General features: G+C 45.2%; 2 protein-coding genes across 7 annotated transcripts in view; both read left to right on the forward strand.

Moving 5' to 3' along the window:
• The window catches only part of crfa4 (cytokine receptor family, class I receptor 4), a 43,372-nt gene extending 37,936 nt beyond the window's left edge, over positions 1-5,436 (forward strand). Inside the window, exon 12 of the mRNA XM_086148599.1 lies at positions 726-5,436. Within this exon, the coding sequence (XP_086004725.1) occupies positions 726-1,385 (660 nt within the window). The 3' untranslated portion in view covers positions 1,386-5,436. The remainder of the gene's footprint in view (positions 1-725) is intronic.
• A 2,654-nt stretch (positions 5,437-8,090) lies between these two features.
• Positions 8,091-22,635, forward strand: styxl2 (serine/threonine/tyrosine interacting like 2). Of its 6 annotated transcripts, none has more exons than XM_086148600.1 (7): positions 8,091-8,607; positions 8,804-8,904; positions 9,825-9,974; positions 11,635-11,753; positions 13,668-13,896; positions 14,474-14,691; positions 18,679-22,635. In XM_086148600.1, the coding sequence occupies exons 3-7, from the start codon at positions 9,856-9,858 to the stop codon at positions 21,306-21,308; spliced, it is 3,315 nt and encodes a 1,104-aa protein (XP_086004726.1). In that variant the 5' UTR covers positions 8,091-8,607; positions 8,804-8,904; positions 9,825-9,855; the 3' UTR covers positions 21,309-22,635. The 6 variants fall into 6 exon arrangements, with proteins under 6 accessions (XP_086004726.1, XP_086004727.1, XP_086004730.1 ...); XM_086148601.1 differs by having other exon boundaries at positions 8,834-8,904; XM_086148604.1 differs by having other exon boundaries at positions 8,834-8,904; positions 9,830-9,974.
• Positions 22,636-25,811: the final 3,176 nt, after the last annotated feature.

Consider the following 25,811-nt stretch of genomic DNA (forward strand, 5'->3'; position numbering starts at 1 on the left):
AGGTAAGATGAGCTAAGCTAAGCTAAGCTGAGATGAGATGAGATGAGATGAGATGAGCTAAGCTAAGCTAAGCTAAGATAAGCTAAGATAAGATAAGATAAGATAAGATAAGATAAGATAAGATAAGATAAGATAAGATAAGATGAGATGAGATGAGATAAGATGAGCTAAGCTAAGCTTAGCTAAGATAAGATAAGATAAGAACAACTTTATTTATCCCGAAGGAAATTGTTGTGCCAGAGTTTCAAGCAAAAACATAACAATAAAAGATCATAGTAGGAAGGAGGGAGAATAAGAAATACAATGAAATATAAATTGTCAAGGTTAAAAGGCTATCAAGTGTTTTAAGGTCTTAAGTACAAAGATTTGAAGATTCCCTTCGGCTGAAGGAAGAGGAATTAAAAAGTCTGATAGCCTCAGGTAGGAAAGACCTCCTGTGGCGTTCAGCGGAGCTCCTTGGTGGTATCAGTCTACGACTGAAAGAGCTCTGACAGGACGTCAGTGTCCATGCAGGAGGTGATGGACGTCGTCCATGATGCTGAGGAGCTTCTCTGACAGCTGCACCACAGACTCCAGCTCCACTCCCAGGACAGATCCAGCTCTCCTGAAGAGCTTGTTGAGTCTGTTAGCATCATCTGTCTTGATCCTGCTGCCTCAGCACACAACAGCGTAGAAGATATTTATCGAGACGCGTCCGACTGAATGTTTTGCGTTTCGCCCTCCAGAAGGGGAACTTGGACGAAATCAACCGCCATTTCAGCAACTTCCACAGCTACAGGCCTCCGAGCTACATGGAGGAGGTTTGGGACCAGGTCAGCGCCGACAACGTCTATCTCACCTCCCCTAAGGACTACATCTCCGCTCCCCATCCGCCCGGCCGGGACGCCATCATGGCGCCTCACGAGCCTCCGCCGGTGACCGTGCACCACCTGTTCACGCCCGCCAACCCGGGCGCGTACACGTCCGGCCTGTCGCCGTACTGCAGCGAACCTCCGGAGGCCTTCCTGCCGCCGGACGCGCCGCGGCCGTGGCTGAGGCCGGAGATCGTGTCTCTACCGGGGACCGACTACAGCCTGATGGGGCTCACCGCCGTCCACCCGCCCGAGGCGCCCGCCGCCGCCGCCGCCGCCGCCGCCGCCTCCTGCTCACCGCAGGACTTCTACACCTGCGTGCAACTGATGAACGAAAGCGGCGAGGTCCACCTGGTGCCCTGCCTGCCGCCGGCGTATTGCGAGTTCCCCCCTCCCCCGACGGACAGCGCCAAGGAGGAGCAGAGGAGGAAGCTGGCGAGCTACCAGGCCAGGAAGGCCGGCGGGAAAGAGGAAGGGGAGAAGAGCGAAGCCGCCGTCCCGCTGCTGCCGGTCGCCGTGGAAAACAAGGGCTGAGCTGCTGCGAGGACGGCGACGGCAGGAGGACCAGGAACTCCAGACACGGGCAGAAATTCAGCCTATAAACACCTTTTTTGGGTCAGACTTGAAAAAACAACAACAACACGGTAAAAGGAACTTGAATAACGTCGAGAAACCCGGGCAACGTACGTCCGGTGTGTGTGGGACCGTTGGGCGGGAACGCAAACACACACTCATTTAAACACACACACACACACACGAAGACGAATCTCGCTGGACTTTCGGGGAGTTTTAAAAAAAAGTGTCAAATCGCAAGATGTTATGTTTTGATGTATTCGAGAGTGTAAAGTCGCCGAACGCCGCTTCGACAAAGAGACGCCACGTTAATCGCTCGCCGCCTCCGACCGCGCCGCCTTCTTTCGTCCCGCGAAAGAAGCGTTTCAAAAGTATCGAAACCACCCATGAAACCAACGCGCGAAGTTGGAAGTGCCAATCAAAAAAAAAAAAAAAAAAAAAAAAAAACTCATTACGAGGAGCATTTTTGTCCTTTTTTTTTTTTTTTTTGTGTCTTTGCAAATCAGAAAAAATGTAGCGTCGCATTTGAACCGTTTGGTTTTGGAAAAAAAAAAAAAAAAAAACAGACAAACAAACTTTAAATTAGCAGGTGGAGTTCGCAAACGGATGTAGAAAATCAGAATTAGAAAAATTTAAAAAAAGACGCCTTTTTTTTTTCGGGACGGTTTGTGAATGAATCGGACAGATTTCGCGATTTGTAAATAAATCTCCTTCGACAAAACTATTTACGCGATTTACCTCCGCGGCTCCGCGTCCGGGCCGAACCCTCACCGCCATCCCAGTTCACGTTCAGGGTCGTCTTTTCTCAGGAATTAAAAGTGCGATGGCGTTCGACGCCCGGCAGGCTCTTGCGTGAAATCCAACTTTTCGCCGTCCTTTCCCCACTTGGCCACAGAACGTAGAAAAAAAAAAAAAAAAGACAGAAAAACAGGTTGATCTTCAGGTCCATCCAGGGGTCACGCAGAAGAAGGACATCTGAAAAATGAGCTGATGCACCTTTGAAAAACAATCGGCGGTTTACCGTTCAAACTTTACCCGGACGCCGGCGAAGAACCTGGACGTCTCTTCAGTTCTTCTTCTCCTTTGGGCTTCTTCACGTCCTCTTTCACTCCATCCGTGAACCTCTTCGAGATCAGTGTTTCCCAACCACATCAGCGTGCCGAAAAATGCACACTTTCACCCGATTGGTCCGAAAATGATTTATCCGACGTAAATAATGTGTCTTCCTATGTCTATGTGGGCAGCGTGACCATTCCATGGCAACGGGTGGTGAATTAACCTGCGCATCTGTGTATCAGAGGGATTAGTGACGCTTTGCGTGATACATTTTTAAAATAAAAAGTACTTGTATCTGCGTAAACAAACAGGCGGCGTTGTTGAAAACTACCAAGACGAGTGAGAAAGCGGTGAAAGCTGCTAGAAAGTTGCTGAACTCGTCTCGAAAACATCAATACTACCTGCCGGCAAAATCATTGGAGAAGAAATGCTCGGCCCTGGCGTTGATAAAGAATTAGCCAGTTCTCGACATTCTGGAAAAAGTGTTCTGGAAAAGTTGCACTTCAGTGGGAAATTTGCATTGCAACTTGACGAATCTATAGATATTAGATATATTAGATTCGACACCAAGTAAATTGAGACTACGGTTTCATTCTAAATGGTTAAAAACTGTTTTTGACATATTTATTTGGTGGTGCTGTGCGATTTTTATAATGTAAAATATGCGCCGTGGCTCAAAAAAGGTTGGGAAACACTGATCTAGACCTCCTGCCCGGCACTTCCAACCTCAGCGTCCTTCAGATGGACTCATTCCTGATCTTCTCCATCTTCTCCAAAGAGAACCTGAACACCATCATCTCTTGCTTCCTCCAGCTTCTCAATGGATAATCACAGATCTGGGATTTGAAAGGGTGGAGCGTTGGTGGAGCGTTGGTCTCGCTTCGATCCCGTTCCACAACCGGCCCCTTCGGTGGACCAGCTTTTACATGCCCTCGAACAAGAAGAAAAATGTTTAACGGTCGCATATATTCAAACCGCCGGCCTGCGTGCGTCTGCGCCGCGGCGTCCGGGGAATATTTGATTAACCCGAACACGAACGGAATATTAACGCGCCGGTGAAAGCACTTTTCCCTTCATTATTTCTCCGGGTGTCTTACGTCGCCTCGCTACTTTTGTCCAGCTGCTAAGACCTTACACATGATTCCTCTCTAATGCCGCTCATTACAAAAGGGTTAAAGGATTTTACACAAAATTGATAAAAATGAGTTACAGGATACATTGAATGTAATGTTGTGCTGACGAGATTGGATAAGCCTGTTTAACATTGTGTTTTTCATACAGAGTTTAAAAGAAAAAAAAAAAAAAACAGCCCCCTTCCTTTACAAAATATGTAATGGTTTCTGTTCAATGTAGGATTAATGCAAAAATATATTATCGGGTATTTCAGGTGCTGATGGAAGACCACGGTCGCACTGCCATTTTTAATCAGCACTCCATAACCACGTGCACGATATAAGGAAGATATGGAATAAATGTGAGAAATTGCCAATGTTGCCAGATGTGGGATAATAACTGAATTTGTGCAATAACGTGATCCCCGTTCTAAAAAAACTGTAGATGAGCACGAACGGAAGCTAGCCGCGCTAAACCCAGAAATGTTTATAAATGTATGCATTTAAAGGCAGTGAAACCTCCACCTGCCGGCTTTATCTCGCCAAAAGCGCTGCCCGCTAACGCCGGTCCAAACCTTTGGAATAGCCCGACGCAGACGTGATGAAACTAGACGTCTGTCGGCGCGTTTCCCCCCCCAAAAAAACACTATTTTATGGTTTTCAAACATTGGAGTTGTGAGTCGGTGGCGCTCAGGGATACGAGGAGGTGGAAATGAAGGAGCAAAGATGTGTCGCGCTAATATTCAGGGAGCCGTCGCAGTCGAAGGTCCGACAACAATAACTACCTAATAATAATATTTCTGAGATTGGAGGACTCTTTAAAGTGCACTCCTGAAACCCCACTTATGGAGTCTTATGTCTTTCACTATGATCCCAATCAAACAGGGAACGTGTTCAAGGCTAACATTAGCTATACGGTACAAATCGGACCGCCAAGGCGATGCTAGCGCCCGCACTTAGCCTTGTTATGTGAGCATTAGCAATCGGGTATCGGCTACACGAGCATCCCCATTGCTTCGTTGGAATATGTACGACGAGAGTTGTTTGTCGACGTTTTGTGTAGCGAGCTAATGGTACGCTAGCTATTTCCTGGAGCTTTGACGTCAGTCATAAACAAGCAAAACACTGAATTACGTAAACAATTCTAGCTTGGCGTTATTTAGTAGATTAGTTCGTCTGTGCCACAACTTCACTCACAGTTTGTTGTTTTTCTTGTCGTCGTCGTCGTTGTGTCTCTGCGGTAAGAGATTAGCCGTTTTCTCACCTTCTCCTGTTTTGAGCAGCAAGCTAACTCTGCTAGCTAGCGGGGAGCTGGAGGGACGAGGGATCGAGCGAACGAGCTGATCCCCGACGGGCAGCGTTCTGCCGATCAAATCCACTTATTCTCCATCGCGTGCACATTTTGTCTCCGAAGAATCCTATTTGACGTGAAAATTCTTTTGGGGGGAAAAGAAACAGAGTTTTTCGATCGATTTGAGGAGGATCAAAAACAAAAAAAAAAAGCAAGGAAACGGATCCCAAAGAGTCCCGTTCCCTCGTCCTCGTGGGTCCGTCGCTCCTCGACGTGTCGCAGTTAGTTGTCGTGTCGTCACTTATTTGTGTGCCTTTGTTTTTCTTTTCTTTTTCGGTCACCGTTCGGTATCGTGTTGAAATGTCGGAAGACGGCTCGGTCCCGCCGAAAGGTTTCATGTATGCAAAGTGGAGAATATACCATGTGTAAAAAAAAAAAACTCACTGTTTTGTGACATTTTCACCTTTTATGTGACAAAAGAAAACCACCAGATTACTGGCAGATTACCGTTTGATGCAATAAAAACTGAAAAAAGCTGGACAACTTGGAAAAGCCGGAAAAGGTGACGCTTCATGATTTCCCACATGGTCTCCACATCTAGTTCTAGGGCGCTTGATTACGTTCACCGAGGTCGGGATCGGAGCCGACGACAGCGCCGGTTTGTGAGCTATTTCACAAACATACATTACAGTTTCCCTGTCCGAAGCTCAACCTGGACCAGACTGAGGGAACGGTTGTCCACATGGAGACCTGGCCGTCACCATTGACAACGCTGTGGTGAGGCCGACCACAACTGCCAGAAACCTGGGTGTCGTCGCTGCTGCTGACGTTCCTGCAGATTCCTCCTTTACAACATCGGGAAGATTCGCAGATTCCTCACAGAGGATACGATGCAGATGCTCATCCAGGCTCTAGTCGTCTCTGGTCTGGACGACTGCAACTCCCTCCTTGCCGGTGACCATCAGGCCTCTGGAGCTTCTTCAGAAAGCGGCAGCCCGCCTGGTGTTCAACCGTCCCAAATTCTCCGACACAACTCCCGTTCTTATGTCCCTTCACCGGCTCCCGGTAGCCGCCCGGCATCAAGTTGAAGATCCTGGTTCTCGTCTACCAGGCGGTGAACGGGACGGCCCCGTCATATCTCCAGGATATGGTCCAGCCACATGTCCCTACCTGATCCACCACCTCTGGGCGACCGTCCACCCCGTCACTCCGAGCCCCGGGCCGCCGATCCAGCCGGTCTCGGCTCTTCTCGATCTCGCCTCCTCGGTGGTGGAACGAACTCCCGGAGAAGGTCAGAAGAGCGGAGTCGCTGCCCATCTTCCGCCATGAGCTGATAACGTACCTCTTCACCAAGCACTACCCTACTAATCGCACTTAGCACCCCACCCCCAAAAAAAAAAAGAATAAATTGATGTATGTATATGGTTTTGAGATGTGACTTCTGAATAACGACTACTGGTACTTTGGATCTTCGGTTATTGAATTGCGATTTTTGTAAGTCGCTTTGGATGAAAGCTAAATAACTGGAATATAATGTAGTGTAATCCAGGACAGCAGAAGAGGAGGCTCGTAGCCTTTTAGCTCCATGTTAAGGAAACATTCACTACCTTTGTCCAAATCTTGTTGTCGTAGCAACGGGGCTCGAAGTCAAGGAGATTTCGGCAAGAATTGGCCCTGAGCTGGATGACTGAGAACCTCCGCAGACACTGAGGTGGCTTGACGTGCCAAGAGAAGAGTTGATGGGCCCAAAGTAGGGCTAAGCTAGTAGTGCTATGCTAACGGGTCGTTGTGGAAAGGTAAAGCCAAACAAAGGAGTGAAACCTGTTGGATCACATGGACTGAGGCTCAGGTGGAAGATCTGGTGGTGGACCTTTCCTGGATGTCCGGAGGGTGCAGAAGCTCCCAGAAGACGTCAAACGTCCGTGGAGGTTCATATCTGAGGCCCCGAGTGAAGAAATTCAAGTCCAGTTGCCACGACAAGAAGATCTGGACAAGAACTCGCCATGACCTGGATGACTGGGAACCTCCACAGACGTTTGGTACCTTTGACTCTGCAGCTGAATTATTTTGAAGCCCGTTCCCTCCTGATTCTCGGTCATATTTCACTTTATTTGAATTAATTCAGCACCAGTTCCCTGATGGAAGTTCGTCCAGGGATCTTCTTGCTGTGAGGACGCCGTGCAGCACTCTTCCAGTGTTACAAGTAAATCAAGTAAAGAAATGAAAAAAAAAAACACTGCAAATGAGTCATCATTTTTGTTGGACTTTCTCTGAAGTACTTTTATATTTAAAATTTTTCTACTGTTTTTCAGCTCACTTTTGAATCGCCCTCGTTTTCGGATCGCCGTCCAAAAAAACTAAATAAAAATTGTGGACTTTGCAACGTTTTCGGCCGTATTTTTCCTGAAAAGAAAAACCCGGACCTCCTCACAGCGGTGAGCCTGCCCCTGTGTGTGTGTGTGTGTGTGTGTGTGTCGTATGACCGAAATTAGCAGCATGCGGAGGTTATAAATAGCCCCGATGATTGTCAGCTGACTCCAGATAAACAGAGCCGCCTTCTTTCTCTGGCAGATGGAAAAATGTGTTTTGCGAGGCCGGGGGAAGAGTTCACAACGCCGGCTTTCAAACATTCCCGTGACGTTCGGGGAACGTTTGAAAGTAGTAAACAGAGTTAAAGCAGATAAACCTTAAAAAACCCCGATGCAGGACAAAGTGACACTCGTGTCCAATCAGACGCTGCGAAGGAAGACGAGGACGAGGAAAACAAAGGATGGAGGAAGAGGAGGAGAAGTGGAAACAATGACAAAATGACTGAGGGGAGAATGGAAGGAAGGAAGGAAGGAAGGAAGGAAGGAAGGAAGGAAGGAAGATGGGAAAACTTTAACCGATGATTGAGGGGGAAAAAAAGACAAAATAATGTAGGACACTGAAAGAAGGAGGGGAGGAAGGAGGGAGGGAAGGACAGAAAGGAAGGAAAGAGGAAGGAAGGAAGGAAGGAAGGAAGGAAGGAAGGAAGGAAGGAAGGAAGGAAGGAAGTCATTGACTTAACTTTGGAAGAATGGAAAGAAAGAAGGAAGGAAAGAAGGAAAGGAGGAAAAGATGAAAATACTTGAACCAATGAACAAGGGTTTCAGGACAAAAGGAAGGAAGGAAGGGAGGAAGGAAGGAAGGAAGGAAGGAAGGAAGGAAGGAAGGAAGGAAGGAAGGAAGGAAGGAAGGAAGAGTGTAAGACATTGACTTTACCTCTGAAGAATGGAAAGAAAGAAGGAAGGAAAAAAGCTAGGAAGGAAGGAAGAAAGAAAAGAAAGAGAAATGAAGGAGGAAGGACCGAAAGGAAGGAAGGAAGGAAGGAAGGAAGGAAGGAAGGAAGGATGTTAGACATTTACTTGACTTGATAAAAATGCAAAGAAGGAAGGAGGGAAAGTTTGAACCAATGAACAAGGGGCAAAGGAAAGAAGATAGGAAGGAAAGAAGGAAGGAAGGAAGGAAGGAAGGAATGAGGTTTTAAGGACAGAAGGAGGGGAGGAAGGCGGGAGTGCTGGTGTGTGTGTGTGTGTGTGTGTGTGTGTGTGTGTGTGTGGGTGTCGGGTGTCGTGGGTGTCGTGTGTCTAGTGCGGCGTGGAGTGTGGTGGTGGTGTTTGCAGCGTGGCGAGGTGTGTGAGCTCCTTCCTGCTCCAGGTCTCCTTCAGCTCCTCCTGAGGTCGGACGTCTCCGCGACCCTCAGGTAAGGATCTTCACGTTCTCGCTCCGCCAACCGGGCGCCGTCCGCTGACCGTCGCCATGGCGATAAGCGTGTCTGGTCCAGGCAGCTGTCACGGCCTGTAAAAATAGACCCGCCGGAGGCCGGAGGCCTGACGCCGTCACGCTCCCACGCCTGCCGCCTGAACAACTCACTGCCGGTCCTGCTCCGGACCGTCCAGGTTCTCATCGTAGATTCGGTCCAATCCAAGTCCAGGTCCAGGTCCAGGTCCAGGTGCGGGTCCAGATCCAGGTCCAGGTCCGGGTCCAGATCCAGGTCCAGGTGATAGAACTTCACGGTGTCATTGGAAAGCGTGTCAAAGTTAGCACTCTGTTCCGATGTTTATATACTATACTATATACTATTCATTAAAAAGTATTTTTAATCAACTTTTACCTCCTCCGGCGTCACTTTGACCAAAATTCCTCTCACGAAAATATCCCGACAGCATAAGATAACAGGGATGTTTTTAAAAAGTTATCAGATACAAGAGAAAATAAAAAGATAAACACACGGACGAGGTCTGATTGTCTGGTTGTTTATGTTTTGGTAGCGGTCGATAACTTTGTTGAGGGAGCGTAAAAACAGTGCAGGTATAAGAAAGGTTTACCGTTAGAATTGGAAGATAATGTTTTAATAAAAGATCGACGGTAAGAACATCAACTCTGTTGTCAACATGAGGCCGACTTGTAACTTTTCACCGACAGCAGGCTAGCTTGTAGGCTAGCCTACCGTAATGCTATACGGTATGCTAATAATATATGACCGTTTGAGTTGACGTAAAGGAAATCATCGGCGTAGCGTCTTTAAACCAGGAGAGACAGCTTATTGTTTTTATTCTAATCTTCATAAATTGCTCACACAAAACCTCCAAACTGCCAATTTAATGTTAGTTTTTCTTCTACATTATTTCTATTTTAGTGCTGTTTTTATAACTGCCATGAGTGGCGCTGCTTCCAAAACAAATGATTTTTTTTTTTTTTTTTTTGAAAGAAGCTTTTTTGTACTTTGTGAGAAACCAATTACGTTTTTTTTTTTTTTTTTCTTTTCTAAATTCTAATCTTTTGATGCATCTCTTGCCATTTTTCAGGTGAATTCCAAAGAAATAGCTGAATATCAAATCACGTCTCTTTCAGCTTCCTGCCTTTGAAGGCATCTCAATCCAGCCATGTAATATTTTTGTACTTTTTTCTCTGTGAAAGAAAAGGAAGGTGAACAAAGGTTTCGGTTACCATGGCAACGGGCAGCGTGATTGACGATCAGACGGTCCCCGGCGGCGAGGAGGAGGAGGAGGAAGAGGACACCGGCGTCCGCGGGATTCAGTCCCGCTACCTTCGCTGTCCCTCCCCAAGGTGGGAAAACAACCTGTTCAGAAGATCCTGGGCTAAAATTTTAATTCGCTTTTTTGTTAATACACTTTTGCATTGGCAGTATATTGGTTCAAGAGGAACGTTGTTTAAATGTCGCATTCGGAAAAACATTCATCGAGGTTGGAACGAGCGAAATGTGGTCCCAAAATACGCAAAAAAATGACCTTAAAAGCAGGTCTAGAATTCCTGAGTAATTCCACGATAAATGTAAGAACATTTGAGGGGAAATGACGATAAGTGGTGTTGATCCAGGGCTGGGCAATCATTTTGGCTGGCGGGCTACATTTCTTATTTAATTTTTATACACCAGCCAATTAGGTATCATTTAAATGGAACCAAATGAAAATTGCAATTTCAATATTAAAAATTTTTTGGCATTTTATTTCAACTTTAAAATCACGAACGATCACGTAAATCAGGGGTATCAAACTCATTTTCAGCGAGAGCCACATCAGTATCATGGATGACCTCAAAAAATCACATTTAACAGTAACAGTAGAAATGGAACTACATGTAATGTAAAATAAATATAAACTACTCCTTCATGTGAAGTTGCATAGATATGAAAACAATGATGTTTACTAGTGTTAGCGATGTGCTACTAGTGCTAGTAATGTCTACTAGCTCGGTTGCAAAGCTAGCTTTCACCGCTGCAGGGTTTTTGGACGCGTCTTTGGTGAACACATTCTGCTGCCGCCGAAGTTTGGCTTTTAATTCTTTGACCATTTGTTGTTTTTCTGGAAGGCTAACTTTAGCCTACTCAGCTCCGTGTTTGGACATATATTGTACTCTTTGACAAAAGACACACCGGATTTTGTCCTCGAAGCACAAACGTGTATTGGCCTTCACATTTTTCTAGAAACAGCCGTCCATCTGCAGCAACTTTTCTCTTCCTGGACATTTAGGGATAATTTGTAGTTCTAAAAAATGTCATTGATGTGGATACACTGCGATCTAATGGCGGGACGCCGTCACTTGGCGGGTAAAATGATTGGCATGAATTTTGGGAAAAGTAATTTATGGTCAATGCGCAAGTTTGACTTATTATTTGGAGACAATCAGACTTTTCAAGACGTTCTCATGGGCCGCATAAAAAGATGCGGCGGGCCACATTTGGCCCGCAGGCCTTGAGTTTGACACGTCTGACGTAAATATACCCACATCATTTTGTATGCTATCATCCATACAAAATTAAACAAAAGGAAGAAACAAGGAGTTTTAAATTCAATATCGATTGAAAATCCTTCAAAGAAAATAGTTTGGCAGGCCGGAAAGAAATGCAAAACGGGGGTAAAATGAGCGGTTCTGTGTTGAATTTTTGAGTACCGTAATGTCCGGACTATTGAGCGCACCTCAATATAAGCCGCACCGGCTAGCCGATCGCTAGCTCGCATTAAAACCGTCAAAGTCGTCTTCTTCGGTGTCGCGGTTGAACGGACTCAGAATTTCACGGTCATTACATCGATGAGATGTGACGAGGATAAACGTTTTAGCGGCGTGAAGCTCGTTAGCGTCCCCCACCCAAAAAAGTCCATATATTAGCCACATCGTTGTTCACGTGAAAAAAGTCGCGGCTTAATCGTCCGGAAATTACGGTAATTATCTAAAATAACAAAACAACCTTATTTGGCCGCGTCTGCAGCCTCTCCATGGTGTCGGACTCCAGGTTCTCCATGATCTCCGGCTCCGACGCCGCCAGCATCTTCATGGAGCCCATCCACCTGTCGTCGGCCGTCGCCGCCAAGAAGATCATCAACGAGGGTGAGACGTTTGGTTATTTTACCGTTCCTGAAAGACCAGGAGGAACTGTTCTGAGGGAATAAATGCAAGATATTACAGGAAGGAACGCAAGAAAGGGATGAAAGATGGATTTGTCATTAAGGTGGTTCGCCGGCGCGTCACATCGCCCGATTCGCTCAACGGGCTCCTTAATGAGCGGGCACGCCGCCCGCCGCCGACGCCGCCAATTACCGCCTCCAAAGGTGGGCGGACATCGTTAGTCCCGCCGCCGCCGCCGCATCGGAACGAGACCGCGGAGGCAGGAAGTCACGTGCCGCTCGGGGAGAGGACGCGGCGTTAGCGCTGAGCTAAGGGGGGAAGGGAGATCTTCATTTGGAAGGATTCTGAACAAATTGAACGTTTAACGTGATGTTTCAGGGAAATCAGACAGAAACGACTCTATATTCCAGCGGTTTTTTTAGGCATTATTTGCGTTTATGAGCTCTAAAGACAGACCGGCAACATGTGAAATGCTGTATTCTGGACATCTGGACTATTTAATCCATCAAATCTTAACCTGCTAAATTGTCATTTGAAATGTTGTTTTTTTTTTGACATTTGACATCTTAAATAGTGTAGCAGATTGAGTTAGCGAGCTAGTTTGTTTGTTATCTGTTTATTTATCTGTTTCGGGTTTTGGCTTGTTTTTAAGATTTATGGGGGTTAATTTCTGATGACATGCTAAATGTTTGTGAGGAATTATCATTTTTTTTTTATTTATTACTGATTTTTTATATTCTATTTTATATGTATACATTCTTTTGTTTGGATTCTTTCATTTCTTGTACACATTTCTTGCTAATATTATTTGAGCGCTTCCCTGCAACCTTGAGATCCTTATAATTGTAAAATCCACTTTAGATAAGTGATTACAATGTTCCCTTAAAATACAAATCTAATTCATCCCAGAAGTGGGTTTGTTTGCTGATTCTTTTTTTGGATCTTAAATAAATTTTCCCTATTTCACACAACAGAAAATTCACAAAATGCTATATATTCAATTATATTCACATGCGATGTGCTTCACTATTATGACATGCTGGATGCTTTTGAGCAATTTCATTTTTTTTTTTATTATTATGGTTTTGTTTATTCTATTTTATATGTACAGTATATATTACTTTGTTTCAATTTCTTGCTGAAATTTTACTCGGAGGCTTATAATCGTAAAATCTACTTTAAAAAAGTGATTACATTGGTCCCTTAAGATATATGAATTTAATTTGTTCCAAAAGTGGGTTGGCATGTTGATTTTTTTCATATCTTGAATACATTTTCCCCATTTGAAATAACAGAAAACTCAAAAAATGCTACATATCGTGGATGCAATGCGATTATAATCATGCGTGATAGCGGTCACACGAGCACCACGTTTGTACTTCGCTATTATTTCCTGCTTAATTTCCATAGAAAGCGTCTTCTTTCCGAATTCGACGCTTGCTTTCCAAGGGCTCATGACGATTAGCCAAAAAAATACACAAAATAAGGGCAAAAATATAAGAGATCGCGGCACCAGATCTACCCACTGTACCAACAACCTGGACAAAGTGGCAGAGGGATGCTGGACGTGCGAGACGTTCTTCAACTTAGAAGTCGCGGCGGCGAGATGAAGCGTATTGGAGTTGCAGGAGCTCACCTGGCGCGACTTTCAAATTTTGATTTTCTCGCGTCATGTATTTATTTTTTCGTATTCCAAGGATAACATTTTCTCGCATCTTCAAAAAAAAAAAATCTGCATATAAAGTGATCGGTACCTTCAGTGGCCACCGTTGTCGTCTTAAAATCCACTTTGCGACGCTGTTATGACAATGCGAATCGCAACCGATGGAAAGAGTCCAATCCTTCATGAGTAAATCCAAGTCTTGTAGTTATGGAGTCAAACATCTCCCTCCCCAGAGCTGCCGCCCCGAGGCGTTCGCAGCGAGTCCATCCCCGAATCCATGCTGGAGACGGCGGAGCAGCTGATGGTGGAGGACCTGTACAACCGCGTCCGGGACATGGTGGACGACCGCAGCCCCTACAACACCCCCTGCGTGCTGGACATCCAGAGGGCTCTGGTGCAGCAGCGCAACAACACCGACAACCCGGTGGACGAGGTTTGGCCCAACATCTTCATCGCAGAGAAGTGAGTCCGATTTTCTTTGAGGCCCTTCGCCTTGGGGACGTCTCAGATTCACGTCTGCGGGAGACTTTGGAGGTCATGGAGATAGTTGGGGGAGGTGATTGGAGGGTCTGACATGAGAGAGGTGTTCTGCTCGGGGTTCTTAATATGAAGGTCAAAGGTCACAGGATCATTAGGTCCAGACGGAGAGTCTCGAGGTGCCGAGGTGGACACACCTGCTGGAGAAGAGATGCCCATCCTCATGGTCTGGCTTCACACCTCTGGTGGTCAGAAGGCGGTCAGGAACAAGCGGTTTGTGGAACCAGCATTGGGGACACCATCAAGCAGGAGCTCGCTGGTGGTTCTAGAAGGGTCAACTGGGACAAACACTCAGGGGATACGAGGAAGTGGGAGCATAAAGAAGAACCTTCAGGTTCTGACAGCTGTTAGGGGACTCCCGGAGGGAGGAGAAGGTCTTGACCCAGGCTGCTAACGCTAGATCCTACATTTTTTGACAAATCAATGAAAGTTAGGTCTTCAACATCAGCTTTATATCATGATATATAGAAATATATCGTTGGATCTTCTGTGTCGTCGTCAGATCGGTCGCGGTCAACAAGGCTCGCCTGAAGAGGATGGGCATCACTCACGTCCTCAACGCCGCTCACGGCACCGGCGTCTACACGGGGGAGTCCTTCTACGCCCCGATGGACATCAAGTACATGGGCGTCGAGGTGGACGACTTCCCCGACGTCGACATCTCCGCCCACTTCCGGCCCACCGCCGAGTTCCTGGACGAGGCTCTGCTCACTCACAGGGGTGAGTTGGCGTCCTGCTCGCCGATGTTCGCCTATCTCGCCTATCGTGTCCTCGGCCAGAGGGGTAACGCTCTCTTCGGCTTTGGGTGAAAGACCATTTGTTTGTATTCAAATTCACTCCAAAGGAATTTCTAGGAATAAATCTATAACGGCGTCACTTGTGCAAAACTATGAAATTGGTTAATTCCTTATCCATACCGCTTACCCTGCGGCGTTCGCTTTGGGACACTTGCCAGTCGTCCACAGGGTCTCATTCGGGCATACAAGTCTGCAACGTCATTCGCGCATGGCAGGCGTCCCGGTGTCCGATGACCTGGGTTGAGGTCGGGAACCGGAGAACCCGGAGGAAACCCACGCAGCCGCGAGGACCACATGGAGACTCCGCGCAGAAAGTTGGCATCAAACCAGGGACTTTCTCGCCGGAAGCGCTAACAACCGCGCCGCCGTGAAATCGAAATCTAATTCAAGAGAACATATTTGATATAAGATGTATAATTTCTTGCAGCTTCCCAGAAACATCTGGCTAGTTTGTTTGTTTTTTCAAACTTGAGGAAACATATATAAAAATACATACTTTAAACTTCTGTTGAATGTCAAGTGATTGTCAACGCATTTTTAGCATTAACTTTTCCCTTACTTTTGAAAAACAAAAAAAAAGAGGGCTTAAAAAGCAGGTTAAAACGCATGAAGTGGGTCAATTTGTGAGGACTGTGGGAAAATCAGCGAGGAGAGTACCGTGATTTGGAGATAGCAGAAAAGCTATCATTTAAAAAGCAGTCCGACGAGGAACTGGATCAGATTTCATGTGCTGGAAGAGTCGCCCGGAGCTCCGGGCGTATGTTGGTCTCGGACCGAATCACGGCTTCTGAGAAACACCGGCGTTCATGGAAGAGGAGCATGTTGCAGTCACACTGCCCCCCCGATTCAGACAAATGACGTCAGCAGCAACATTGGGTTCTTTCAACGAGAACAATTTCATTAATACAAACCATGTTGGAGACCATCTGATTCGATCCATGCCTCCGTTTACACACAAATAACATTATTCAATCTGCATTAAATGTCTTGCTTGTAAAAGACCTTCCAGGCCACATGATGCAAACCACATGACAACGGGGCTCCGCCGGTCCAGGAGCCCCTTGTGTTGTTGATTTGACTTGACCGCCCTCGTGGCTGCAAACACCGTGAAAAATACGAGTGTCTGCCAGAGGGACGGCGGGGAGGGAAGGGGGCGTCAGGAAAGAACCACAAGATGACCAGGTGACACCTATTCCATGACATCAGGCACAATTTCACGCCATTGGACTTGTTCCACTGTGTCCAAAGTACTTCATTATCATAGACAGTATCTTGTTGTCGTTGTTGTTGTTGTTGGTCGTCTTGTTGTTGTTGTTGGTCTTGTTCTTTTTCTTCTTCTTCTTCTTCTTGTTGGTCGTCTTGTTGTTGTTGGTGGTGGTCTTTTTCTTTTTGGTCTTTTTCTTCTTGGTCTTGTTGTTGGTCTTTTTCTTTTTCCTCTTCTTCTTGTTGTTGTTGTTGTTCTTCTTCTCTTTCTTTATGTTGTTGTTGGTCTTCTTCTTGGTTTTGTTGTTGGTTGTCTTGTTGGTCTTCTTCTTCTTCTTCTTCTTCTTCTTCTTCTTCTTCTTCTTCTTCTTCTTCTTCTTCTTCTTCTTCTTCTTCTTCTTCTTCTTCTTCTTCTTCTTCTTCTTCTTCTTCTTCTTCTTCTTCTTCTTCTTCTTCTTCTTCTTCTTCTTCTTCTTCTTCTTCTTCTTCTTCTTCTTCTTCTTCTTCTTCTTCTTCTTCTTCTTCTTCTTCTTCTGGGTTCATGTCCAAACCATCTCAGTCATCCCTTTGTCGCGGTCACACATGTCTTGCACCCATGTGACAAATTCCTCTTTTCCTTTGGGCTTTTTCCACCTTCTCCATCTCACCCTATTCTCTGGATCCTCCTCCTTCACACCAACTACCTTCATATCCTCTCTCAGCAAGTCCATCAATCTTCTCTTTGGTCTTCCTCTAGACCTCCTGCTGGCAGTTCCACCTTTAGCAACCTTCTACCCAGATCTTCAGCATGGTTCAGACATGAACAGAGGAGTGTTCATGTCCAAACCATCTCAGTCATCACTTTGTCGCGGTCATACATGTCTTGCACCCATGTGACAAATTCTTCTTTTCCTTTGGGCTTTTCCCTTCAGGGGTCTCAACAGTGAATCCACCTTCTCCATCTAACCCTGTTCTCTGGATCCTGCTCTCTCACACCAACTACCTTCATATCCTCTGTCACCAAGTCTATCAATCTTCTCTTTGGTCTTCCTCTAGACCTCCAATTCCAGCATCCGTTTATCAATATCTTCACCATCCCTATTCTGTCCATGACCCACCATCTCTGACCTTCTCTCCAAACATCTACCATGTGTTGTCCCTCTGATGGACTCGTTCCTGATCCTCTCCATCCTGGTCACTCCTAAAAAGAACCTCAACATCTTCATCTCTGTGACGTCCAGCTCTGATCATCATGGGTCCTGAAAAAGCAAGCGGTGAACTTTCAGTGGTGCTTTCAATGGAACTTCAGCACGAAATAATAGCAAAGCACAAACACTGTGCACGTGATTTACCGGTCATACGTGCGCCAAGAACATAATCGCAATGCTTCCACAATATGTAGCATTTTGAGAGCTTTCTATTATTTTATATGGGGAAAATTCATTTAGAATCCAAAAGAAATCAACATTTGAACCAATGAATGGGGTGAATTAGATTCGTATCTACTGTATTCAAACTACTATATTCACTTTTTAAAGAGGATCTTACGACAATAAGCCTCTGAGGGTTGCAGGGAGCGACTCGAATAATATCAGCAAGAAATGTATCCAGGAAGTGAAAGAATGCAAACAAAATAATATATACATATAGAATCGAATATACTAAATCAGCAATAGATAAAAAAATGTAAAAAAAATAAAAAATAAATTAGAAGTTGCTCAAAAACATTCAGCATGTTATCAGAAATGAACCCCCATGAATCTTAAAAACAAGAATAAACCCCAAAAGGATAAATTAATAGATAACTAACTAACTAGCTCGCTAACCATTTGACAAGTCAGTTTCTTTTCAGGAACTAAGGTTTGGAACTTCCCACCATTTGTTTACAGTAAACGTTACGTTCCAAAAAGAATCCGTGATCGGCAAAATCCGTGAAGTAGAAACCTTTATTTTTTTTTTTTACAATTATTATACAGTTAAATACTCTATTATACATCGCTGCTGTCGTCCTTATGTTTTTTCTTCCTTCTTTATGGAACGAACGGAAAATTCATTCATTCCGTAATGCCGACCTACAGCCGCATAGCTTTTAGCTTCCCTTAGCATGTCCAGAAGTTTAACTTTATCTGCCATAGATAGCATCTTCCGCTGCCTTTTGGACCCTTTTGTCGCTCCAGAGCGTTTTGTCAACATTATGGGTTTTAGAGAAACTCGAAATTGCGAGAGAATTTGCACGTACGTCATGTAAATCTGGCAAGCTGTTTTACGTACGTGCACATATTAAACTGCAACGTTATTGACGCACAGGTAGAGAAGAAGCGGAGTGACTTTTTAGCCAATCAGAATGCAGAACACGATGCACGACGCAAATCCGCAAAGTGGCGAAACCGTGAAAAGTAAACCGCGTTATAGCGAGGGATCACCGTACTGCTTTCAGAGACAATTAGAAACAAAAAAAAAAAACATTTCATGATCATTTAGCAGGTTTGATGGATTAAATGGTCCAAATATCCAGGATAAAGTATTTCACATGTTGTCGGTCCGTGATTAGAGTTTATAAATGCAAATAATGGCTAAAAAAACGACGTGTCACATGCTGAAAAAAAAAAAAAAAGAAAAAAAGAATTCAACATCCCAACCCACTTCTGGAACGAATGAAATTTGAATTTTATCGTAATTAATATTATATATTTTCCTGCTGAGCACTAACTGTTCCCTCTGCTTGCAGGGAAAGTTCTTGTCGTTTCCATGATGGGCGCCAGTCGCTCCGCTATCTTGGTTGCTTCCTACCTGATGATCTTCCAGCACATGAGCATCATGGAAGCTCTGACCTCCATGAGGAAGAAACGTGCCATCAACCCCAACGAAGGCTTCCTGAAGCAGCTCCGCGAGCTCAACGAGACCCTGATGGAGGACCGCGACGACGACGACGACACGCTGAGCCAGTGCTCCGTCATCGACGCCAGAACGCGGGCTCGCATATTCGGCGAGGGCGGCGACGACGACGACGACGACGAGGACACAGATCAAGAAGAAGAGCAGAGCATGGTGGGTGTGAAGGCGCGGTCCATCATGATGGAGGAGGAGGAGGACGGCGCCAGCGTGATGAGCAGCGTAGCCTCCTCCTCCGCCGCCGCCGCCGCCGCATTGCAGAACGGATACACCGGAACGCCCGACGGATCGACCGACCGATCGGCGACCGACAGTCAGGAAGAGCCGGCGCCGCCCGAAACGTCGGACGTGGCGGACGGCGAGGACGACGGCTTGGACGGTATGATCCGCGAGTGGCAGCGCAGGAACGAGATGTTCCAAAGCGAGGATTGGTGGGAGGCCCAGCTGAACAGCGACGGAGAAGACGGCGAGTCGGTCGGCGGCGGCCGGCCGAGGAGGCCGGGCAGGGGGTGCGACGGGGACGCGGAGAGCATCACCAGCGAAGACGTCCGAGCCGTGATGGACCGGGTGAAGCGGCGCAACAGGCGCCCGCCGGCGGACGCCATGTCCACGTCCAGCTGCACCAGCTTCTCCGATCTGTGGAAGGAGCGGTTGAGGGAAATCGAAGAGCAGGCGGCCGCACGCTACCGCAAGAAGGACGACGAGGACGGCGGCGGCGAGGCGGCGGAAGAAGGGAAGGGGATCGAGGACGAGGTGGAGAGCATCCTCTCCGACACCAGCTCCATGTATAACTTCTGCCAGAAAAACAAGGAGAAGATGTCGCCGCTGGAGCGCTGGAGGGTGAAGAGGATCCAGTTCGGGTGGAACAAGAAAGACAGGGAGGACGGCGAGAAAAGCGCCGTCGGAGACGGAGAGAACGGCGACGTCGGAGGAGCGAGGACGCCCGCCTTCGAAGACGTCAACCTGACGGCCTATCAGGCGTGGAAGCTGAGGCGGCAGAAGCGCCTGGGGGAGGAGAACGCCGAGGAGATCTTGGAGATGAGTCGGGGCGAGGACTCGGCGACGGTCAAACGCAGGCAAAGGCGCGAGGAGCTTCTGGAAAGATCCAGGAAAACTTTGGAGGAGAGCCAGTCCATGTGCGGATGGGAGGCCGAGAGCTGCGTCAGCGGCGGTACCGTCCCGCTTTCCGCCTTCTGGGCCGGCGCCGGAGTCACGGGCGCGCTCGGCGTCGCCAACGACGACAACGCGTCCGTGCTCGGCGGGAGGTCGTCGGTCGTTTCCTCGGCGTCGCAGGCTCGTAGCGACAGATCCGCCGTCCGGGCGGTTCCTCCCGTCCTGCCCGTTCCCGCGGCGCCGGGCCCGGGAGGAGAACCCATGGTGGACCTGGCCGGCATCCAGAACTGGATCGCCAACGTCGTCACGGAAACCATCAAGCAGAAGCAGAGCGAGATGAGCCTGCCGCCGCCGTCTCGCGCCGGATCGGAGGTGAGCTTCGGAGGCGCGTCCGGCGCGTTCTCCGGTCGACCCGGAGATGAAGATAGAGCTTCCATGCTGAGCGGCGCCCCTTCCGCCGCTTCCTCCCGCTACGCCGGCGTCCTGGCGGCGGAGCGGGGCCGGGCGGCGTCGGTTCTCGCTGGAAGCGCCTCCAGCATCGTCTCCGGCAGCCTCGCCGGAAGGGAGTCGCTGCTCAGCTCCAGGAAAAGCAAAATCACCACCACCAGCGTGCCGCTCTTCAGCCTCTTCCAGGACCAGGTGGACCTGAAGAAGCTGGACGCCATCGACAAAGAGATCAAATCCGAGTTCCGAGGGAAGATGGCCTCCTACGAGAAGAAGAAGATCCTGGAGGACAACAAGCGGAGTACGCTCTACAAGAAGAAGAAACCGAAGGACGGCGAAGACGAGGAAGAGGAGAAGAAGAAAAAGGAGGAGGAGTTTCTCGAAGAAGCGAAAAAGAAGGAGAAGCCCAAGAGATCTTTCGGGCTCTCCGGGTGCCTGAACCTCAACCCGGCGCTGGAGAAGGACAAGAACACCAGCATCGACGACTGGCTGGAGAGCGTCAGGCCTCCGCCCGGAAAAGCCGCCTCGGGATCCGACTCGGCGCCGTCAGAGGATCCCTACGACGACCTGGACGCCTCGGCCTCCCAGTTCGACCTCTCCAGCCGAAGGGCCTCCTTCGCCGCCGCCGAGGACGAAGAGGACGAGACGTACGGCGCCGAATATTCCTCCGACGGGTTCGCGAGAAGCTACGGCCCGGCCGAGCGGTCGGAGGACGGCCGGGCGGGGAGAACGTTCGCTCGGCGTTCGGCGAACCGGAGCGGCGAGGAGGACGAGGAGGACGACGTCGCGGCGTTCATCGCTCAGACCAGGCAGAAGGTCAGAGCTCGGGCCGCCGTGGAGGCCGAGGACGACGAGGTGCTCGCCGCCTGGCGGGCGCAGCTGGACGCCAAGAGCAGGGAGGAGGCGTAGACGGGAACTGGAGAATCGGAAGAAACGTCCCACTACGTTGAAGAAAATGTACTCTGATAAATGATTCGGACGTGTCACTGTCAAAAAAAAACACAAAAAAACATCAGGTTCATTAAAAATAAGATTATTATTATTGATTTTAGTTTTTAATTGTTGAAGAAGAAGTAGAATATATTCATATTCATACAAAAAAAAAACAGCAATCTTTCATTTCTATTCACATTTAAAGGTCAGCTTGCACTAAAATGCACTGTTTTTCATTGGAAGTTTTATAAGCTTCAAAATATTAGCGAGAAGTAGAATATATTCATATTTATACACAAAAACAACAATCTTTAAATTCTAATTATTCGCATTTGAAGGTCAGTTTACACCAAAATGCACTGTTGTTCATTGGAAATTTTATAAGCTTCAAAATATTAGCAGGAAATAGAATATATTCATATTTATACACAAAAAACAACAATCTTTAAATTCTAATTATTCACATTTAAAGGTCAGTTTGCACTAAAATGCACCGTTTTTCATTGGAAATTTTATATAGCTTCAAAATATTAGCGAGAAATAGAATATATTCATATGGATACACAAAAAACAACAATATTTAAATTCTGATTATTTACATCTAAAGGTCAGCTTGCACTAAAATGCACTGTTTTTCATTGGAAATTTTATAAGCTTCAAAATATTAGCAGGAAATAGAATATATTCATATCTATTTACAAAAAACAACAATCTTTAAATTCCAATTATTTACATCCAAAGGTCAGTTTGCACCAGAGTGCACTGTTTTTCATTGGAAATTTTATATAGCTTCAAAATATGAGCAGGAAATAGAATATATTCATATTTATACACAAAAAACAGCCATCTTTAAATTCTAATTATTTACATTTAAGGGTCAGTTTGCACCAGAATGCACTGTATCTTATTTCATATTTTATTTTGCTTCAATAGATATTAGCATTAGCTGGTGTTCAGAATTCTTCCTCCGGTCCGTAAAATATATCCCACATCGCTCTTCCTCTCCTGCGACTTTAACAATCCTTTTCTTTTTTTTTTTTGACAGTGAAAGATGTGGTTGTGTTAATTCGCAGCACTGCTCATCGGTACGGCGCACGTAGACCGTGAATAACAGCTTTATTCTATTTCAATTGGTTTCAAATTTGGTTTTCATTCTGCATCTGCGTGTAAGTTTTGGAAATGGTTATTTCAATAAAAACGTGTAACTGTAACAGCTGCATGCAGGACAGATGAAAGTGTGTATTTTTAGATCCAAAGCTACGAATGTTATATTATTGCTGCAGTAAATTATCAATTTATTCTATCTGGCTGCAAGAGTCTGTTATTTCATTAGTCCTTCCTTTCTAGTTTGGTTTGTTTTGGCTCAGTTGGGACATAAAACATGAGCTTTTATAAAAGGAAAAAAAATATCTGCTGGATGAGATATTTGTTTTTAGCGCCATCTAGTGGCTGGAGTTTGTACTGCAGCTCGAATTTCAACATTTCAAGTATCGATCATATCAGATCAGAAAATACTTTACTGAACCCGGAGGGTCTCAGATGATCCATACAGAAAGAAATAAAATGTAAGAAATATAGTAAAATATAAATTGTGTAAGATGATATCGTACAACCCCTCCAGTTGAGTTTGCTATCAATGCAGATTGCAGTCCTATTACCTACGAGAACCATTTAATTGTTTAATGCCGCACATGTTTTCATGTATTTTGATTTCATATCTGACTGAATTCATATAGATTTAACTGACAATATTACACACATGACAATTTCCTAGAAATTATTTAACTGACAGTAGTACACACATGACAATTTTCTACAAATTATTTCCTTTTCAAAATATTTCCTGCAAATGTATCAGCAGGACAAATTGACTTCCATCGTGTAAAAAGTGAAAGGCTGTAGGCCAAATAACCAGAAAATACCTCATGTAGAGGAAAAGCAGTGGATCAGGATCAATCCCCTGGAAACCTGGGAAAGATATGACAGCAGATCCAACAGCTGTAAAAATAGCAAATCAAATACATAAATGAATGTATAATAAATAAAATAAACATAGAAATAATGTGTAAGATAGGTTGAAGTGACTCCAACATCTGTAAATAAGGATTCTAAATCTAGTTAGCTTAGCACAATGAGTGGAAGTCTATGGTAAGAGGTAGCATCACAACATGTTCAATCAAGTCATGACATAAATAGAAGACTGTTGGTAAACCTATTGGATTATTTTTGATACGGACAGGCTATCATTTACCATAGACGCCCATTCATCATGCTAAGCTAACTAGCAGGCGGTTGAGCTTTAGCACAGGCGAGGGAGAGGCGTCTCTCCTTTTAACTTACACTTCCAGTTAGCTGCATGTGACCATGAAAGCTGAAGTGTTTCCAATTGTGCAGTGTGTGTGTGTGTGTGTTACATGTGAGTGTCAAACACACACACACACACACACACACACACACACACACACACACACACACAGCGGCTTATAGTTAATCTTTACATAAGACAAGGTTAAGCCACAGAGGGAATGTTGATCTTATATTTACTCTCCCAGAGCTCAAGACAATAAAAAAAAATACACTTTGCCTCTGTCTTTCTCACAGGACATCCCTTCTTTTATTTGCAGAATAAAAAAAATGTGTATATACATATTTAACAAGAATATGTAATTACAGCTCAAGGGGATTGCATGTTCTTCTCTCTATCTTTTGCAATTCAATTTTAATTTGAGAGCAATCTTTCCAAACCCCAGGTTTGCCGCCTGCAGGGACTTTGGGAAACTGAACTCAATTATTAAAAAGCATGTTCACCATTTAGTTACACTTCCTCAATTACATTCATATTTTAATAAGAAAATGTCAGATGAATTAATTAGATTTTTTTCTTGAATTGATGTGGCGGTGACTGAATTTTGGAAGTCTGTCGTCATTTCATATTTTCATACATTTAGATCGATTTTTTTTTTAAACTGTCAAATTGTATTTGCAAAACTGAAAAACGTTGAAATGGATTTTTTGATACCAACCAGATGATGAGCAATGGCATAAATATAGTTCATAGCACTTTATAACACTGGTATATTTAATATTTAAGGCTCTGCTAGTTCAGGTTCAGCCCATGGCTACAACCACATTTTATTATTACTATTATTATCATTATCATCATTATTAGTATTATTATTAGTAGTATCAGTAGTAGTATTGTTATTATTACTATTGATGTTGTTGTCATAAATAATAACAACAACATCAATAGCAATAATAACAATATTATAGCAATAATAACAATTCATAGCACTGTATAACACTGGTATATTTAATATTTAAGGTTCTGCTATTTCAGGCTCAGCCCATGGCTACAACCTCATTTTATTATCATCATTATTATTATTATTATTATTATTATCATCATTATTAGTATTATTATAAGTAGCAGCAGTGGTATTGTTATTATTACTATTGATGTTGTTGTCATCAATAATAACAACAACATCAATAGCAATTATAACAATACAACCACTGCTACTACAACTACTACTACTACTACTACTACTACTACTACTAATAATAATAATAATAATAATAATCATCATAATAATATCGTTGTTTTGTCCCCTTTTAAAATATATTTCAAATGCTACATTTATATTTCTCAGACCCAACAGGGCAAATTCAGATTTTGTAACTGATGGAAAATAAATGTATACAATTCTGAAATGAATAAATAGATAAATAAAAAAAAAGCCAAAATAATTTATATTTTTGCTATTATTATGATTAATATTATCATTTTTATCCGATAACGTGAAAAATGCAAAAACAAAAATGAATGCATGGAGGTTCTCAGTCATCCAAGTCATAGTGAATTCTTCTTGATAAGATTTTGATGAACAAATAAGAAATAAATCAATGGATAAAATGTAAAACGGGGAATGTAATTACCGGCACAGTGAAGGAACCTGCGGGGGTCGGGTTCGGGGTGAAGCGGTTAGCAGAAGTCATCATTTGGTCATTGAGAAGGTAATGATCTTCTCCTTCACCTGCTGGTTCCAATCCATCACGCAACAGCTCAGGAACCTCCCGGAGCTCGACACCTCCGTCTGCACCGAAACAATTTGACCGCTCCTTCAGACCTCTCTCCCGCTTCCGTGACGGTCAAATCTTAAAAACAAAAAGATCCTCCCAGATCTGTGCAACATCTAACGCCGACGAAGGCGGCTCCCGAAGGTCAACCTTCGTCTCCAGAGTCGTCCAACTCCACAACTCCCGGCAAACCTGCAAACCGCTCATCGCCATGCCAGTGGAATGACGCTCATGATAGATTTAATATATAAATAGAAATAAATATCCAGCCATCCATCCATCCATCTTCTGGTGGTCACTCGCTCATTAATTCAGGGGCAATTTTCCCATTTTTTTTTCCAGTTTACCTGCGTGGGTTAAACAGCGCTGGCCACCGCGCCACCGTGTCACCCGCAAAAA

The sequence above is a fragment of the Fistularia commersonii genome, chromosome 6 (assembly GCF_037954325.1).
Source record: "Fistularia commersonii isolate RoL2024-O1a breed Wild chromosome 6, RoL_Fcom_v1.0, whole genome shotgun sequence".
NCBI classification, from domain to species: Eukaryota; Metazoa; Chordata; class Actinopteri; order Syngnathiformes; family Fistulariidae; genus Fistularia; species Fistularia commersonii.

Coding starts and splice junctions, on each gene's coding strand:
- styxl2 (XM_086148600.1), top strand. CDS start 9,856: ATGGCAACGGGCAGCGTGATTGACGATCAGACGGTCCCCGGCGGCGAG. Junction 11,754..13,667: donor CAAGAAGATCATCAACGAGG/GTGAGACGTTTG, acceptor CTCCCTCCCCAG/AGCTGCCGCCCCGAGGCGTT. Junction 13,897..14,473: donor AACATCTTCATCGCAGAGAA/GTGAGTCCGATT, acceptor TGTCGTCGTCAG/ATCGGTCGCGGTCAACAAGG.